At 37.6% G+C, this 17,881-nt stretch overlaps 1 protein-coding gene across 1 annotated transcript; it reads left to right on the top strand.

Annotated features, from left to right (window-relative positions):
* Positions 1 to 5,785: 5,785 nt before the first annotated feature.
* LOC129726189 (uncharacterized) lies at positions 5,786 to 7,464 on the top strand. The gene is made up of 2 exons (XM_055682900.1): positions 5,786 to 5,809; positions 6,284 to 7,464. The coding sequence occupies exon 2, from the start codon at positions 6,424 to 6,426 to the stop codon at positions 6,916 to 6,918; it is 495 nt and encodes a 164-aa protein (XP_055538875.1). The 5' UTR covers positions 5,786 to 5,809; positions 6,284 to 6,423; the 3' UTR covers positions 6,919 to 7,464.
* Positions 7,465 to 17,881: the final 10,417 nt, after the last annotated feature.

The raw sequence follows: 17,881 nt of genomic DNA, 5'->3' as shown, positions 1-17,881 counted from the left end.
TTAGCTGGATTATCCAGATTTTTGGACATGTATCCAGGTAAACAGCTTTGATGTCAAATTATCCAGATTTTTCATGGATGATCCAGATTTTATCCAGATTTTATTTTCTCTGTTCCGCAAAAAGGTCATTACTTCAATTTTGGAGCGAAATTTTGCAATTTTGTCATCTCAAATTTTGCGTACACCAAGACTTTTATCCGAAAAATTAACCTTTCACCCCACGAAATGACTGCCAGATTTTTTCCAGATTTTATTTTGCCTTTTCCAGATTTTTTAAAAAATGACCTGGCAACGCTGCGTCAACCTCAAATTGCTAATTAGAAACACTTTCGTTTCGTCCCGCAGTGTTTATTTGAAATGAAAATATGTTATACTGTCTGAACAGAGTTGCCGAAGTTGCGAATATTGTTCTTATTTTCAAACAGGTGCAAATGAGTTTCCATGAACCAATGAGTATGTGTTTTGAATAGCTTGCAAGAAAGCGAATGTTTTTGTTTTTCTCTAACGCAGTTTACAGATCGTGATGTCAATTGAAGACGCATTCCAAGTCTTTGAAATCATCAACGTTTGCATACTCTATGACGGGGAAAATGCTCTTGTCATATTCTTTCTCTACTCCGTATGCATACAACGAGCGAACTAATACACGCTCACCGGATGAATTGGAGATTGAAGGAACTTGTAACATGTGCAACATATGCGACGGTGTGTTATTTTTTTTTTTTCTTGAGATGGAAAGGGAGCAGTTTTTGACAGAAAAAATCGTGCTCCCGTAACACGTGCATAATATATGACAGTATGTGTTGTTACTTGACTGGGGAAGAATTTTATTGCCTTTTAAGTAATAGGTTTGTTACCTTAAAGGGAATTTTGCGCTATTGCTTCTAAAGTAATAAGGAAAAGTTTCGCGTGTACAGACTGATTAAGTCGTTAAATCTACAAAATTGAATAAAAATTAGATAAATAGCTTGACTTGCATTATAGCCATTAAAAATAAGAAAGATCAAATAATAATAATTAAATGAAGAATGACTTGGCAATTGAATAGTGTAATCAGTTTCATGTACATGCATAGGCGCAACTACGGGGGGCTAGGGGGGTCTTCAGCCCCCTCTTGAAAGTGTTAAGCCCCCCCCCCTAGAATTTCTGAGAGAATGATTGTATTCAATATGAATACATTCCATACTACTTATCAGAGCATCAAAATCAACACAAATTGAGATGTCGTCATTCATTGGCTAAGAACTAGTTCTGCGCCCAGGATCGTTTCTCAAACCTAGCTCTCTTACTCATCTTACCAGTCAGACAAGAGCGTTCAATAGCGCCAGTTGGGACTCCATAGCGCTCGCGCTCAGGAGCATTCACGTACCGGTGTCGCTGTACAAGATTCTGGAAAACTACTTCAGAATCGAGTACTGGTTTACAACACAGAGGAGGGTCAGAAGTGCGTCCCAATCATCGCCGGGGTTCCGCAAGGTTCAATCCTGGGTCCGGTGTTGTGGAACGTCATGTATGACGGGGTGTTGAAACTAAAGTTTCCTGTAGGGGTTGTGATCGTTGGCTTTGCAGACGACATAACGCTAGAGGTTTACGGTTGTGAACAACCGTAAATCAGAGCAACAGGCGGTGGTCAGAGTCGGAGACTGCACCATCACCTCAAAGCGATCGTTGAAGCTCTTGGGGGTTATGGTCGACGACAAGCTCACGTTCGGGAGCCACGTCGACTATGCCTGTAAGAGGGCCTCATCGGCTATTGCAGCACTATCTCGTATGATGTCCAATAGCTCAGCGGTCTATGGCACCAAGCGAAGACTTCTTGCCAGCGTGGTTTCGTCCATACTTAGGTATGGTGGGCCAGTATGGTCCAGAGCGCTAGGTACTAACAGTTACCGCGGTAAACTGGAAAGTACCTACAGGCTCATGTGCCTGAGAGTTGTGAGTGCGTATCGTACGGTGTCATACGATGCAATCTGTGTCTTGTCCGGCATGATGCCTATCAGCATCGCCATCAAGGAGGACAGAGAGTGTTTCGACCACCGTGACACAAGGGGCATACGAGGCACCAGAAGGTCATTCTCGATGCTACGTTGGCAGAGGGAATGGTCTAATTCCACAAAGGGCAGATGGACGCACCGACTTATACCGGAGATATCCCGCTGGGTCGGGAGGCGACATGGCGAGGTGAACTTCCACCTGACACAGATCCTGTCAGGCCATGGTTGCTTCAGGCAATATCTGCACAGGTTCGGGCACGCGGGGTCCCCCATGTGTCCCGAGTGCGTGGAAGAGACTGCAGAGCATCTCTTCTTCGTATGGCCCCGTTTCGTAAGAGCGAGAAGCAACATGATGGCTGTGAGCGGGCCTGGCACTACCCCGGACAATCTTGTCCGGAGGATGTGCGACGACCCGGACATCTGGAACGCGGTCTGTGCGGCCGCCTCTCAGATTGTCCTGGAGCTGCAACGTGTGTGGCGGGTCAATCACAAACACGCCAGTGTTAGCTAACTACCAGTCTCCAGGTAGTTAGCTAGGACGTTATAAGAGTAAAGAGGGTGCATCACGCACAAATGCCACTTCCCGACGTAATACTTAACCGTCGTTCCGGGAAGACCAGGGCTGGAGACTGGAGGGGTTTTAGTGGGTCGGGACAGAAATCAGTAGGGGTCTGGAGGAGTGTAACTACCCCAGCATCTCTCTCCTAGTCTCATCCCCACACCCTGAGTTCTCTTCTCAGGTGTCTGTTTGCAGATTTCCCCGCCACCTTTGAAAAAAAAAAAGACAAGAGCTGTAGTAACTCGTGCTGTATCAAAAAGTTGTCGCCATTTTATTCGGTTTTGGGCTGTGTTTCACCAGTTCCTGCGCCCCTCACTTTCTGGTGCCGGTAGGGTTTGCTGAAGAGAAGTGATTTCACAGGGTTGTCGTCCGGCATCCTTACGACGTGACCGGCCCACCGCAACCTATTGTCTTTCGCCAGATGCGTAATGTGGTTCTCTCCAAGCAGCGCTTGTAGCTGAAGGTTCCTGCGCTGTCGCCGTTATCCGTCGTCCGTTTGTATTCCACCGTAGATAGTCCACAGCACATTCCGTTCGAAAACACCAAGAGGACTTCCGTAGAGGACTACCGGTTATATCAGGGTTTTGTAGTTCTTTGTATTGAAGTAGTCATGTCCGATCAGCACTGTGATTGGTGCGTACGTATGAAATGTCTGAGAAGAACGGGCCGTCAATGAGAACGGGGTCCATTGTTTTGCTGTACGTTGGTCGAGGAAAGAGGGGACTTTAGACTGCCAGCCCGTGGGAAGCTGCGAAGTTGGTGCATAGCTGGCCGTTGTCGTTCGCCACGGTGTACAGACTGTGCAGCTATCGTAAAGTTTCTCCAGCAGTGCATAGAACGTTTCTTTCTCTGCATCAGGTCTTCCTTCGTGAGGGCAATGCACATTAGGAATAGTGTAGATGTAGAACCTGCCTTTTATTCTCATTAAACACAACCAGTCGCAGATTGCCTACCACCTTATCACGTGACTCTGCAACTTGCACAGCACTATAAAACCGCTACCAAGCTCATTGGTTGTGCCACCGCTTTGATGGTACTGTGCCTTGCGGTCACAAATCCACCGTACCTTCTCTCCTTTCAGGCAAAGCTCCTGGAGCGCAACGATGTCGAAGTGGTGGGATTCTAGCTGATTCCGCAGAATCCAGTCGACATCCGAGGCGTTGAGCGATCTACTGTTACATGTACCGAGCTTCTAATCGTCGTCATTATTTCGTCGGCTGGGTCATTGCCTATTGTTCCGGTTCGTTTTGAATTCTTGATTCTTCGTAGTATGTTTATTTTAGTATGCTGCCTTACTAGGGCTGCGATGCCTAGTCTCGCGACGGGGCTGCCGCTATAGGTGTAGCTGGCGAGACACTGCATTTCATAGTTCAGCCGTTCAGCTCGTATCACAGTCGGTAATACGTGGAGGTAGGAATAGGGTATTATGCCTTGAACCACACTGGGGTCTATTTTATTCCAGCTAGTACGGGTGTGCTGTTAAAAAGCACTGCCAAACCTGGCTCTCCTCAATATCAAATCAGTGTTGCTGAAAGAGGTTGGCGTTGACGCTGTGTTCAAGATATTCAGTACATCTTCGGAGATTCTATCCCGAAGTGATTTTTTCTGCCGTTACGACACTATTTTAAGCGTTATTAAATAAGCAGATTAAAACTCCTTTTCTGTTTTTTTTTAAATTACATACATGAAAACTAGCCGCCCCCCCCCCCCCTAGAAATTTTCCTTAGTTGCGCCCATGTTTTTATGTCAACAAACCGCGATTCTAGACCGTCTTCAGGAAATTCATTTTTAATTTGGAGAAAATCCAACAAATTGGTAAGTTTTCCACCAGGAACTTTCTATTCAGGACCTACTGTGTTAGACTATGCAGTTTTGTCGTTAAAATACATGGTGTATTGGACGACAAATTTAAATTTTTTTCCTGAAATTTTTTTCTGAATACCACTTGAAAAACCCGTTACTTTGATCTTTTCCATGCAAAATCAATTAAGTCCTACTGTTACATTCTAATAACTATAATTTTTCATTTTTTATGATTACAAAAAATCAAGTTTACAATGCAGATGCAAAAAAATGCTTCCATCGTTTTTGGGGTTGATTCAATAGTTGATTTTTTAACAAAGGTACATTTGTGTTGTTCCTTCTGTAAGGAATACGTTTTATTGAGGTTTTTGTAGATTCCTTGCGTAGTTTTTACGGCCTTATAATGGGTTAAGCGATATAATTTCTCATCACATGGTTGAATTTGGAACAGCAGCATGCTGCAGCAGTATTGCTAGTAAAATTCAATGGTGAGCCCTTCGCCAGATATTCTATCAGTCTGGGGTGAATATCTTATTTCACAAGCAATGTAGCGCCTTGCGGTCTTCAGAAGAATTTTTCCAAGGAAAATTTCCTATAATTATCATGTATTTATATATTTTTAAGAGCCAACTGGACATCTCTATAAAAAAAGTTTTGAAAAAGTGGTTTTTCCCATATAAAATCGTATGGATGCTTTAAAAATCGGGCGTTTCATCGATCGATCTGAAAAGTTACACAGTTGTTATAGGACCCATAAGGAAAACGAAAAGTGCATGGGAGCGAGAAAAAAACACCATCTCTTTTTTCCCATATAACCGTGTCCCATGTCCCATGTGTCTAGTGACCATGTGGAAATGTTCAGAAGAGTTTCAATAAATAATCAATGAATTTCAGACGGTTTTCTATACGCCAGCCCTTGACAACTTTTCTCTAATTCTTGTCATTACGGACGTCAATGAGACACATGTGATTTCAGAACTTGTTAACAAGTAATATATACGGTTATGGGTATTTCCGAAATCAGGATGACCTGAAATCGACCCTAAGCGTCGTTTTGAAATCCAAGGTGGCAACTTCCGGTCCATGAAAATCAGCCAAAAATGGCCAAATACCACCCAATATGAGTATTTTCGGAGCCGGGATGACATTCATAGGCCACAGTTGCCATTTTGAATCTATTCAGGACAACCACATAACATCCAAAGAGTTATGTTATTAGTGAAGCACCAGTAGAATCTTTTCGGGAAGGACCATTTTGGGGGCCGTAAGGATGTTTTATTGTCGAGCACATAACGGTTACGATAAAATTTTGTTTTTGTAGTATCTCAATTATTCATTTTTCTCAATATTTTTAAATGAAAATTAAGACATTTTTCTCAAAGTCATTCTTTAACAACTTTCTTTCTTATTCAGATATATCGATTTACTTAAAAAACTTCAGTCCTCTTTGAATGTAAGTCTAGATAATTTTTAAAAAATAGTATTAAAAAATAGGATGCCAACCAAAATGGTAATTTTAAGAAACCATATACAAAATTTTCACCTGCCTGAAAAAAACACCTAGTGAAAAATCGGAGGGGTTGGCTGCATGAAATTTCGGTTTTCGAAAAATTTTTGGTGTCAGATAGCTTATAAATGCATGAAACGTCGAGATCTGGTATTATCTGAAAATAATCATGATTTTTATGATTTTTCGGATTTCTCAAGGTCTAACTTCGTTTTGCGCCACCCCATTTTGAATCCAACTGACCTGAAATTTCACACAGGGTGTTTTTCGGGCAGGTAAACATTTTGTATAGGGTTTTTTTCCCTAAATTTTTTGATTACTTTTTTCAAATAAAAGTGATTGGCACCCTACTACACACCCACCATATTTCATAGAGCTCTGAAAGGGTGTTGCCAGCCCATCAGTCGTCCTGATTTTTAGGTAACTGAACGCAAGGTTGCAAGGCTTTCCGCAAAATCCGCGCCATAGAGTAGTAAAAACGCGCCAAATCCGCAAAAAACGCGAAATCCACGCCGACTGTAACAACCCTGGACATGTGCACGCTGTTAGCACAAATCTAAATGTGCCTGAATTCCAGGCCTCTCACCCTAATCCCGAACGATCCATCGGACCTGGAAGTTTTAACTCCAGGACATTTTTTAATCGGAGCCAATCTCCAAGCCGTGCCAGAACCCAATGTTCGAGATGTTCCGGACAATCGCCTGTCGCATTGGGAAACCACTCAAAAACGGTTCCAACGGATTTGGGCCAGATGGTATCCCGAATATCTCCAACAGCTACAATCACGGGCTACTAAGGGCTGCAAGCAACCAGTAGTCATCAAACCGGGCAGAATTGTTATTATCAAGGACGACAATCTGCCACCAATCCAATGGCCGCTAGGACGAATCCTGAAGACGCATCCGGGCAAGGATGGCGTAACCCGCGTTGTCACCCTCAAAACTGCGACATCCGATGCCGTCATCAGACCCGTCGCCAAAATAGCTTTGCTGCCAGTTCCAGATGAATCACCAGTTCCTGATGGCGAAATGGACCTGGTAGAGCACGCCAAATGATGCTCGATGCCTTCGTGGTAATTAAGCAGGTAATTGCGGTTCCAATCCCTTACCTGTACCCGTTCAATCTACCTTGGTCTTTTTCTTCCCAGTCGTCGACGAGCAACGTCAGAGTGATCACGCCTTACTGATTGCTACTGCTGCGATGAAACAGTAGTACCGCGATAGTAAACAACCCGAAGCTATTCACCTCTATCATTGAATGGACACGACAGCAGAAGACATGTACATATTGTATATAGTTTCGAACCAACCAACAGTTAGTTCAAGGTGGCCGGAATGTTTAAAATGCATATATAATAGTAGTCACTTAAAGCTAAATATCAAATCTAGAATTAGTTAAACTAAATCCTAATCTAAACCTAAACCGAAATTCTTAAATTTATCATAATTACTTACGCTACAGTATAACTAAAATTAATTAAATGAATCACCCTAAAGATACGATACGATTATAACGAAACACATCTAAAATTCATCCAGTGATAAGAGAGCGAGAGTAAGAATTAATTAAAACTCTCGAAACACGATCGCATTGTCATACGAAGATAGATAGATAGGTGATAGATATAACTGATAAAATGTAAGGACAGTACCGAATAAACCCCAAAAGAAGACGGATCAAATTTTTGCACTCTATAAGGCGTGTGCGTTTCTTTTTACTTGTTATCGCCAATCTGAATTTGGCGGGAAAAAGGCCATATTATTCCGTGGTGTTTGAACCGCTGGTGTGAAAGACCAGTCTGAAGCCTTTCTGGGCCGTGTCTCCGTATACGGAAGAAAATCCTCCGAATCCTAGCCAGCAAATTGGCAAGCCCCAACATGTAAAAATCACGAAACATAAATATCTCAGAAACTACACAACCGATTTAAACAAAATTCAAATGAACGGGCTACCTAAAAATCCCTCAACTTTTGAATTTTATAAATATTGAACATGCGGTTCAGAAGTTATGGAAAGAAACGTGTTCTGGAGACTATTTAATCTCACTCATGTTTCTCAGAGATGGCTGGACCGATTTTAATAAAATCAGTGTCATATGGAAGGTCTTGTTGCCCCATTGGACCCTAATATTTTTTTCTGCAAACGGATTATTACTTTGCCTGTTATGTTTAAAAATGTGAAATCCAGCTATGAGAAGAAACATATTCCGAAAACTACTTGGACTCACTCACTTTTCTCAGAGATGGTTGACCCGATTTCCACAGAATTAGTATCAAATGGAAGGTCAAGCTGCCTCATAACACCCTATTAAATTTTGCTGTGAGAGAGAGAGAGAGATAAGGGGGGATTTGTTAGTAGCTTAAGTATTTATGATAAATATTAGTAAATAATGAGTATGTGTGTCCAATCACAAATGGTGACTTCTCAACACTGTTAGAAATTTGTAATTTTAATTGTTAGGATTTGTTTGCTTTCGCAATTAGGACTTATCATTCGTAGGGATTTAAACCTACTTGTCAGAAAAGGGGAAGTAAACTTACAACTAACTTAATTGCTAACTTATTGGCTATAAAGAGAGCTTATCGTAGCAATTGAGGATTGCAACGATTTTTGTCGAAAATTGTTAATAATTTTATTTGACATAGCTTCTAATGGTTCAACACCAGTAAGTCTATGTAATTCGAGTGTACCAAACCAAGGAGGACGCTTCAAAATCATTTTCAGAATTTTATTCTGAATCCTTTGGAGCGTTTTCTTCCTTGTTGAACAGCAACTTGACCAGATCGGTACAGCATAAAGCATTGCTGGTCTAAAAATTTGTTTGTAAATCAAAAGTTTGTTCTTTAAACAAAGTTTAGAATTCCTGTTAATGAGAGGATATAAACATCTCGTATATTTGATGCACTTGGCTTGTATACTCTCAATGTGCTCTTTGAAAATAAGTTTTTTATCATAAATTAGTCCCAAGTACTTAACCTTGTCGGACCAACTTAAAATAACCCCATTCATCTTGACAACGTGATTATTGTTTGGCTTGAGGAAAGAAGCCCTAGGCTTATGCGGAAAAATTATCATTTGAGTTTTAGAAGCATTGGGAGAGATTTTCCATTTTTGCAAGTAGGAAGAAAAAATATCTAAACTTTTCTGCAATCGACTGCATATGACACGAAGACTTTTTCCTTTTACGGAAATGCTTGTGTCATCGCAGAACAATGACTTTGTGCATCCTGGAGGCAAATCAGGAAGATCTGAAGTGAATATGTTGTACAGGACTGGACCCAAGACTGAACCTTGAGGTACACCTGCTCTGACAGGAAATCTATCAGATTTTGAATTCTGATAGACAACCTGCAGAGTTCGATCAGTAAGATATTTTTTTAAAATTTTGATTAGGAAAATTGGAAAATTAAAAGTTTGCAATTTCGCAATCAAACCTTTATGCCAAACACTGTCGAATGCTTTTTCTATGTCTAAAAGAGCAGCTCCAGTGGAATAACCTTCAGATTTGTTAGCTCGTATCATCTTAGTAACTCTGAGCAATTGATGAGTTGTGGAATGCCCATGGCGAAATCCAAACTGTTCATTTGCAAAAATTGAATTTTCGTTGATGTGTGACATCATTCTGTTAAGAATAATTCTCTCAAACAGTTTACTTATTGAAGAAAGCAAACTGATTGGTCGATAACTTGAAACTTCAGCTGGGTTCTTATCCGGTTTTAAAATTGGAGTAATTTTTGCATTTTACCATAATTTGGGAAAATATGCAATTTTGAAGCAGCAATTGAAAATTTTCACTAAAAATTCCATTGTGCTCTCAGGGAGATGTTTGATTAGTATATTAAAGATTCCATCGTCACCAGGTGCTTTCATATTTTTGAAATTTTTAATAATTGACTTAATCTCATTCAAGTTAGTTTCAATTATTTCTGCAGGTAAAAAATTCTGGGAAGAAATTAAATCAAATTGACGTGTGACTTCATTTTCAATTGGACTCACAAAATTCAAATTTGAGTTATGAACACTCTCAAACTGCTGAGCAAGTCTTTGAGCCTTTTGTTCATTGGATACAAGAAAACGTTCACCATCTTCAGAGCCGGATTTATGGGGGGGCCCAGGGGGCCCGGGCCCCGGGCCTCCACATTTTTGGGGCCCCCACAAATCAAGAAAAAGATTTTTTCTTTTTTAAAAAATGAGATTCAATCAAAAGTTTGATTTACAGTAAGAAAATTTGAACAGAACATTTCAATCTGACACTTTCCTTCAGTTTTATTTTTTCGCGAGCGCCAATATCACAACTACATCCATAAGAGTTCACCTTGGATTCTCTTGGAATGACACACATTAACACACCATTTGAATCGAACCAACGCACATGGGAAGTGAAGCAGAGAAAAAAAATAACCCACGAGTTTTTTAGTGCATTGCTTTTGCTAACTTGTCCGAATCAGGGATACCAAATGTGCTTTGCAAAATGCAGATTTTCTGAGTTCGTGTGCAGATTTTATTGACCTGCAGATGTGCGTAGTATTTTTCCTAGTTTCTATTATTGTCAGAGTCGTCTTATATTTGCGCAGTCTTTCTCAAATTGTGTGCAAATTCTTGCCTGTGGATCGCAATTTTTCCAAATTGCGGTAGTTTTTTTTTTAGGTATCAAGAAAAAAAATCGAAGATGAAACTTATTAAAAATACCGCACAGTGCATACCACTGTGAATAATGAAAGACAGTCAAACTTAGCATTATTAAGTTTCGAGTACGAGTATACTGAAGGAGTTGAATGTTGATTATTTAATCAATAAATTTTCTGCAAAAAAACTCGTAAAGCATAGTTTACAGTTCCAAGCGAAGTGAAACATTTGACAAGTGAAAAAGCGTAAATTTTCGCTTGCGAAATCTGTCGTGAAAACCCGTTTGTGGAACACGCAGATATTTCTTTTTTTTTTATTCTCGCTTATTTTCCGTCGGTCTAGTTCCGCCACTGTTGTGGCCAATCACCGACGCCCAGGGAGGCGACTCCACACCCAGGACCCTAACTCACGACCCGTTTATTAACGGACCGGCGCCAACGGCTTTACTTCCTCATGCGATGGAAGGCGTGATCCCAGAGATTTTTTCGCCTCAGAAAATCTCCCGGTGTCGGCTAGGATTGAATCTAGACCAGTTGGGTTGGTTGTGAGTGGATCACGCCACCTCACAACCATCGACACCTATGTCGGCGGTGGGATTCGAACCCAGGCGTCGAGCGTGGTTGGCGGAGACGTTACCAACCACACTAGGCCCCCGCTCTACACGCAGGTATTTCACCAGCCTGCAGTTTACAGTTTAAGTGAAGCGAAACTCACGAATTTACACTCCGAGCGAAGTGAAAATTGGCTGCAACTGACAGAATAGAAACGCATGCAAGTTTTCACTTGCTGCTGCTTTTTTCACTAGCGTTTGCATCCGGGAAAAAAAATAAACCTAAGTGAAAAAGACGGAGCCACAACCTTTGATTTCGCTGGATCGAATTTGTTTACAGTTCCAAGCGAAGTGAAATTTTTGCAGGTTGCATTTTTCACGAGCGTGAAAAAATGAACGTTTTGCATGAGATTTTCACCTCGCTTGGAACTCTATATAGGGCTTAAGAGAAAATTCTAACAAATTTTTGGTAATTTTTCAATAGCAAATAAATGGTTTTACCTCGTACGATTAAAAAATGGTTTGGTTTTTTTTTGGGGCCCCGCACTATAATTGGGCCCCGGGCCCCCACAATCGTAAACCCGCCCTGACCATCTTTTAAAACTGGAATAGGCTTTGAAGGTTTCTTAAGAATCTTCGACAGCTTCCAAAATGGTTTTGAATATGGTTTCAATTTTTCAACTTTAGTCTCAAAATTTTGATTTCTCAGAAGAGTAAATCTATGTTCAATCTCTTTCTGTAAATCTTTTTAAATAGTTTTAAAAACAGGGTCACGAGAACGTTGATATTGACGTCTGCGGACATTTTTCCAACGAATTAGAAGTTGAAGATTTTCGTCAATTATTGATGAATCAAATTTCACTTGAGCCTTTGGAACAGAATAATTCCTGGCATCAACAATTGCACATTTTAATGCTTCCAAAGCGGAATCAATATTCACTTCGTTTTGCAAATTAAGCTCATTATTAAAATTTCTCTCAATATGAGTTTTGTATCTTTCCCAATTAGCCTTGTTATAATTAAAAACAGAGCTCATAGGGTTTAAAACTGATTCATGTGATAAAGAAAAAGTTATTGGAAGATGGTCAGAATCAAAGTCAGCATGTGTGATCAAATCACTACATACATGACTTTGATCTGTTAGCACCAAATCAATTGTTGAAGGGTTTCTTACAGAAGAAAAGCATGTAGGACTTTCGGAGACAAAATAGAATAGTATCCTGAAGAACAATCATTGAATAAAATTTTGCCATTGGAATTACTTTGAGAATTATTCCATGAACGATGTTTAGCGTTAAAATCGCCGATTATGAAAAATTTCGAACGATTTCTGGTGAGTTTTTGTATATCACCTTTAAAATAATTTTTGAGCTCGCGTGTGCATTGAAATGGTAAATATGCTGCGGCAATAAATAAAATCCCAAGTTCAGTTTGAACTTCAATTCCCAAAGTTTCAATAACTTTCGTCTCAAGATGGGGAAGAGCACGATGTTTGATTCGGCGATGAATAACAATTGCAACTCCACCGCCGGAACCCTGAATCCTATCATATCTATGAACCACGTAATTGGGATCATATTTTAATTTTATGTTAGGTTTCAAAAATGTTTCAGTAATAATTGCAATATGCACATTATTTACTGTAAAAAAATTAAAAAGCTCATTCTCATTGGCCTTCAATGAGCGAGCATTCCAATTTAATATTTTAATTGTTTTATTTAAAATCATTGCTAAATTTTAAATTAGAAACAATTTTAATAGAAAAATTTGTGCCTATTTGAATGGCTTCAAACATTGATTTTGCCTGCAACATGGCGTTCATAAGATCGAACATTGCCTGTTGCAAAAAAGAAAGTTTACCTGCCGTAATAGGCCCCAGGCAGTTGACATTAGAAAAAATATTTTCGGCAGCAATATTAGCTGGAGTAATAGGTGTACAATTATTTTCTAGCGTGTTTTGCTTACCCATATTAACGGTCATTTTCGAACTACCAACACTAGGCGGTATAATGTTCGAACTACCTGTAACCTGTGCATAAGTTAAACGGGTATGCAAAGGAGTAGGTAAACTATGCGTCACTGGTACGCTTGGAGAATTTTATTTTGAAGTTGGTTTTAATTGAGAAATTGAATTTTGTTTACCTTGCCTTGCCTTAACAATTGCTAAACGGACTGGGCATTGATAAAAATTTGACATATGGTTGCCGTTACAATTCGCACAGCGAAAATTTTTACTCTCTTTCACAGGACATGTGTCCTTTTTGTGAGAAGAGTCTCCACAGTTAAGACATTTTTGGTCCATGTTACAGAATTTGGAACCATGGCCATAACGTTGGCAAGTACGGCATTGGGTGATATGTTTTTCACCTCCGCCATACTTCCTATAAATTTCCCACTTTACACGCACATTATACAAAGCATGTGCTTTTTCAAGAAATTTTAAGTTGTTAACCTCATTGCGGTTAAAATGAATTAAATAATTAACAAGGGAAATTCCAGTTCTCTGACTGTTTTCGCCTCGTGATTTTTGTTTCATTAGAATTACTTGGGTAGGGGCTATGCCAAGTAATTCTGTTAAAGTAAGTTTGATCTCATCAACGGTTTGATCGTTGGAGAGACCTTTCAATACGACCTTGAACGGCTTGACGTTCTTGGTGTCATATGTAAAAAATTTGTACATCTTGTCAGTTAAATACTGAACAAGACGATCACGACCCTTTACTGAGTCGGCTAATAAGCGACATTCACCTCTACGGCCAATTTGATAGGTAACTTTAACGTTAGAAACAAACGTTGAAAGTTCCTTTTTGAATATATTAAATTCAGAAGAAATAGTTACCACAATAGGTGGAACTTTCTCCTTTTTTAAAGATTTTATATTTTGTATAGTTTCATCATTGGTAACTTCCATTTCACCAGCTTCTTGCTCAGGCAAAATATCAAAAGGATTGTCACTACAGACACTCGAAGTGTCAGAAAGAGATGCCTCTCTTTTCCTCCCCGCAGCGATGCGAGGTTTCTTTTTCCGTCCAGCCATTTCAGGTGATACGAAAAAAGTTAAAACAAATGTTAAATTCAAAAGTAGGTAGTCTTGAGAAAGACTGATGGGAAATAACTTTCAGGTAGTCTTTAAAAGACACACTGACAAAACACAAACTTTGAAGCTATAGGCAGTCAAAGACCAGTCCACAAGCAACCGAAAAACGGTCTGATCTGTAAGACAGTTCAAGACGCACTGTTTAAATTTTGCTGTAATTTGCTGTATTACACGACTTATTTGAACATAACTAGTATCATACAAACGAGTCATCTCTCAAACTTACAAATAACAAACTTCATAACAATTTGATAAACTGTTCAAAAGTTTTGGAAAGAAAAGAAAATCAAAGACTATTCAACTTTATACCTGCTTTGATCAATATATATGGACTCAACATGATTTAAATGTGGTTTCGTACTATCTGAACGTTCCCGGTATCGCTCGTGATCAAATTGTTCGAAATTAGGAGTCATTTCTTTTATTTCGCTATTTCTTAAGCACTAACATTACGTCAAATTTCATGTTTTATGCTTTAATTACAACATCAATATTTTAGAACCCAAAGAGTGAATATACCTTTATTGGATTTAAGCATTCATGTAAATCTATTTTTACAAATAATAAGTTTGAATGATAAGGGCTGAGTCTGACCGCTAGGTGGATTAATTTAGGTTTTATATAAAAGTTTTAGTAAATTACTACAAAAGAGATTGTGTGCGTACGACGTCGAATATTTTACGTGTTAGACACGTATACAACCTTGAAAAAGTTCGCTGTTTCGCAAAAAAGGTCTTGTTGTTACTGTCTCCCGGTTTTCGGCAGATTTCCCAGTCTATACCCAAGTAACAAAACTGGTTTTATCGAAGTTTTATAGCGCTGTTTTGGATGTTTTAAGCACTATAAAACTTCGATAAAACTAATATTGTTACTAGGGTATGGACCTTTATTAGTGAACCATGTCTAATATATATATATATATATATATATATATATATATATATATATATATATATATATATATATATATATATATATATATATATATATATATATATATATATATATATATATATATATATATATATATATATATATATATATATATATATATATATATATATATATATATATATATATATATATATATTATATATATATATATATATATATATATATATATATATATATATATATATATATATATATATATATATATATATATATATATATATATATAAATATATATATATATATATATATATATATAAATATATATATATATATATATATATATATATATATATATATATATATATATATATATATTCATTACGCACAATTTAATGAAGAAAACATACCAATTTAAAATGTGTTTGAAAAAAGTGTGCGTAAAATCGAAGTACGTAAAATCGAGGGTGCGTATAATCGAGGGTGTGTACAATCGAGGTATAACTGTATTGAGCTTTAGTGGCATTTTTGACAAAATCCATCACATGTAAAAACGCCAATATCTCAGCCACCCGATAAGATATCAAGGATCTTTTTTCATGTAAATTTTCGTCTTGAATTCCGCTTTGTAGAAAAAATTTCAGTTCTTATTCAAAAAAAAATTTTATATGTGTTTTGAAGGGTTTTATCTGAAAATTATAAGGAAAATTCACTTTTTCGTGATGTTTAATGGGCTCTGTGAGTCAAATTATTGAATGCGATGCTGAACCAAACCATGCAAAATATTCAAAAACAACCCCACAAAAATAAAAAAATATATGGAAAAATGTAGGAATCGAACAGATTTGAAAAAAGTGCAAAAGAGTGGTTTTGTAGTTGAAAAAGTCATTTTTCATAAATCACGTTTGGGCAACCTGAAAACGACATTTTAGAAAGTCGAAATGTTCAACAAAAATGCTATAAATAACATTATCTTTCAATTTGGGGCTGAGCACCTTGACTTTTCAACATCGATTTTTTTTGGAACAGCCTAGTCTATATACTACCATTATAGGAAAACTACATTTGATATCCTTGAGTAAATCTTCTGGGGTCAGATCATTTGGGATTCCGGAAATTACTCCTGTCACTGATATAAGGTGTTTTGGTACGTTTGCTTTATATCCGTAATTTTTCGTGACATCATTTTGAATCAAGCGGTTGGCTGTGGTATAGTTGTTCAGGTATACAAGTACTTTTTGTTCTCCTGCATTTTTTATTTCCGTCACGTGTTTTTCAACACCGAAAATTCTTTTCAGCATTCGCCCTATTGATATTTTGTTTATGCTCGTATTATGCTCCTTGAGGAGTAACTCAACATATACCCTGAATGGTCCGTTATCCTAAGCACTGTATATGTAATCCGTTGCTGTAACCAGTTGTGTTGATGGAGGGTTTGGTATATTTGGTGTTGTTTGGGGTAAGCACAGATAGCGTCTCTATCGCTTTTTTTCCAGCTATATCAATGATTTAAAAAATATTTTCACTTGACTAAGTACGTTTTAGGTGCAGTAACTCGTTTATCATAAAAGATTTGTATTCAATATTTTAAAAAACCAAGTTTGAATCTATACAATCATTTAGCACTCGTGATGGCATCTTTCCGCACTACGCGTAAGGTGATCACTGGTGTAATTTTGTGCCTTGTGAAGAATTTTAAAAAAATATCGAGCAATGTAAATAAACAAGGTGTTAATGTTGGGTGTTAATTCGTGAGCATGAATCGGAAGAAGCTGCTAAACATAATCGACCAAAAATGGTAAAAAGTGATAAAAAGTCGAAGCAACGAGCTGCGATGATTTACATTTTGGAGGAAACAAAAGCAACTCCACACGGGTTTACACGTTCTCTAGTGTGCGTAGGTGAAGAGTCACTTATTGTGAATTTGAAAAAAAATTATCAAAATGTCGCTGATAAACTGGCAGTTAGGCTCACTTCAGATGTTTATTTTTGGTGTTCTCGCAACACTGCAAGCATCTCAGCCGCCACTGCGCTGTCAGTCCGGTTTATAAAAACGAATACATTGAAATCATTCCGCAGTTCATGTTGTGTGAACACGCAGTTGTTCTATGTGTTTGTAAAGTCGGAAGAAAGTTCGGAAGTCGGAACTCTGACTTCCGAACTTTAATTTACTGCTGGCGCCACAATATCTCTATGCTTGGTGAAAAACATAACTGTATAGTTCTTGGCAACAAACGGCACAAAAACTGTGTTACCGAAACGATAGATTTTCTCTTTGTGCGACTCTATATGAGCCGTTGCGAACCAGAGTGGTTTATGGTGCCATCGAGCAAATTGTTCAGGAGAAGCAATTTCGAAAAATCTCTGAATAAAGATTCTGTTGAACGAATTCTTTCAAATAAAATGTTCTTATATAAAGGTTATGAAGTGGTTTAACATTGGGCATACATAAAATTAACAGTTCTTTGCGAAATCGGTGATGTTATCTCACCAATGTACATAGACCACTCTGACTTCATATATATATATATATATATATATATATATATATATATATATATATATATATATATTATATATATATATATATATATATATATATATATATATATATATATATATTATATATATATATATATATATATATATATATATATATATATATATATATATATATATATATATATACTATATATATATATATATATATATATATATATATATATATATATATATATATTATATATATATATATATATAATATATATATATATATATATATATATTATATTTATATATATATATATATATTCACTGGAATCCTCGAATCGTTTCGGAACAGAGTGGTCTATGT

This window comes from Wyeomyia smithii, chromosome 2, assembly GCF_029784165.1.
Source record: "Wyeomyia smithii strain HCP4-BCI-WySm-NY-G18 chromosome 2, ASM2978416v1, whole genome shotgun sequence".
Classification (NCBI taxonomy): domain Eukaryota; kingdom Metazoa; phylum Arthropoda; class Insecta; order Diptera; family Culicidae; genus Wyeomyia; species Wyeomyia smithii.
This window is presented reverse-complemented; position numbering and strand designations above follow the sequence as displayed.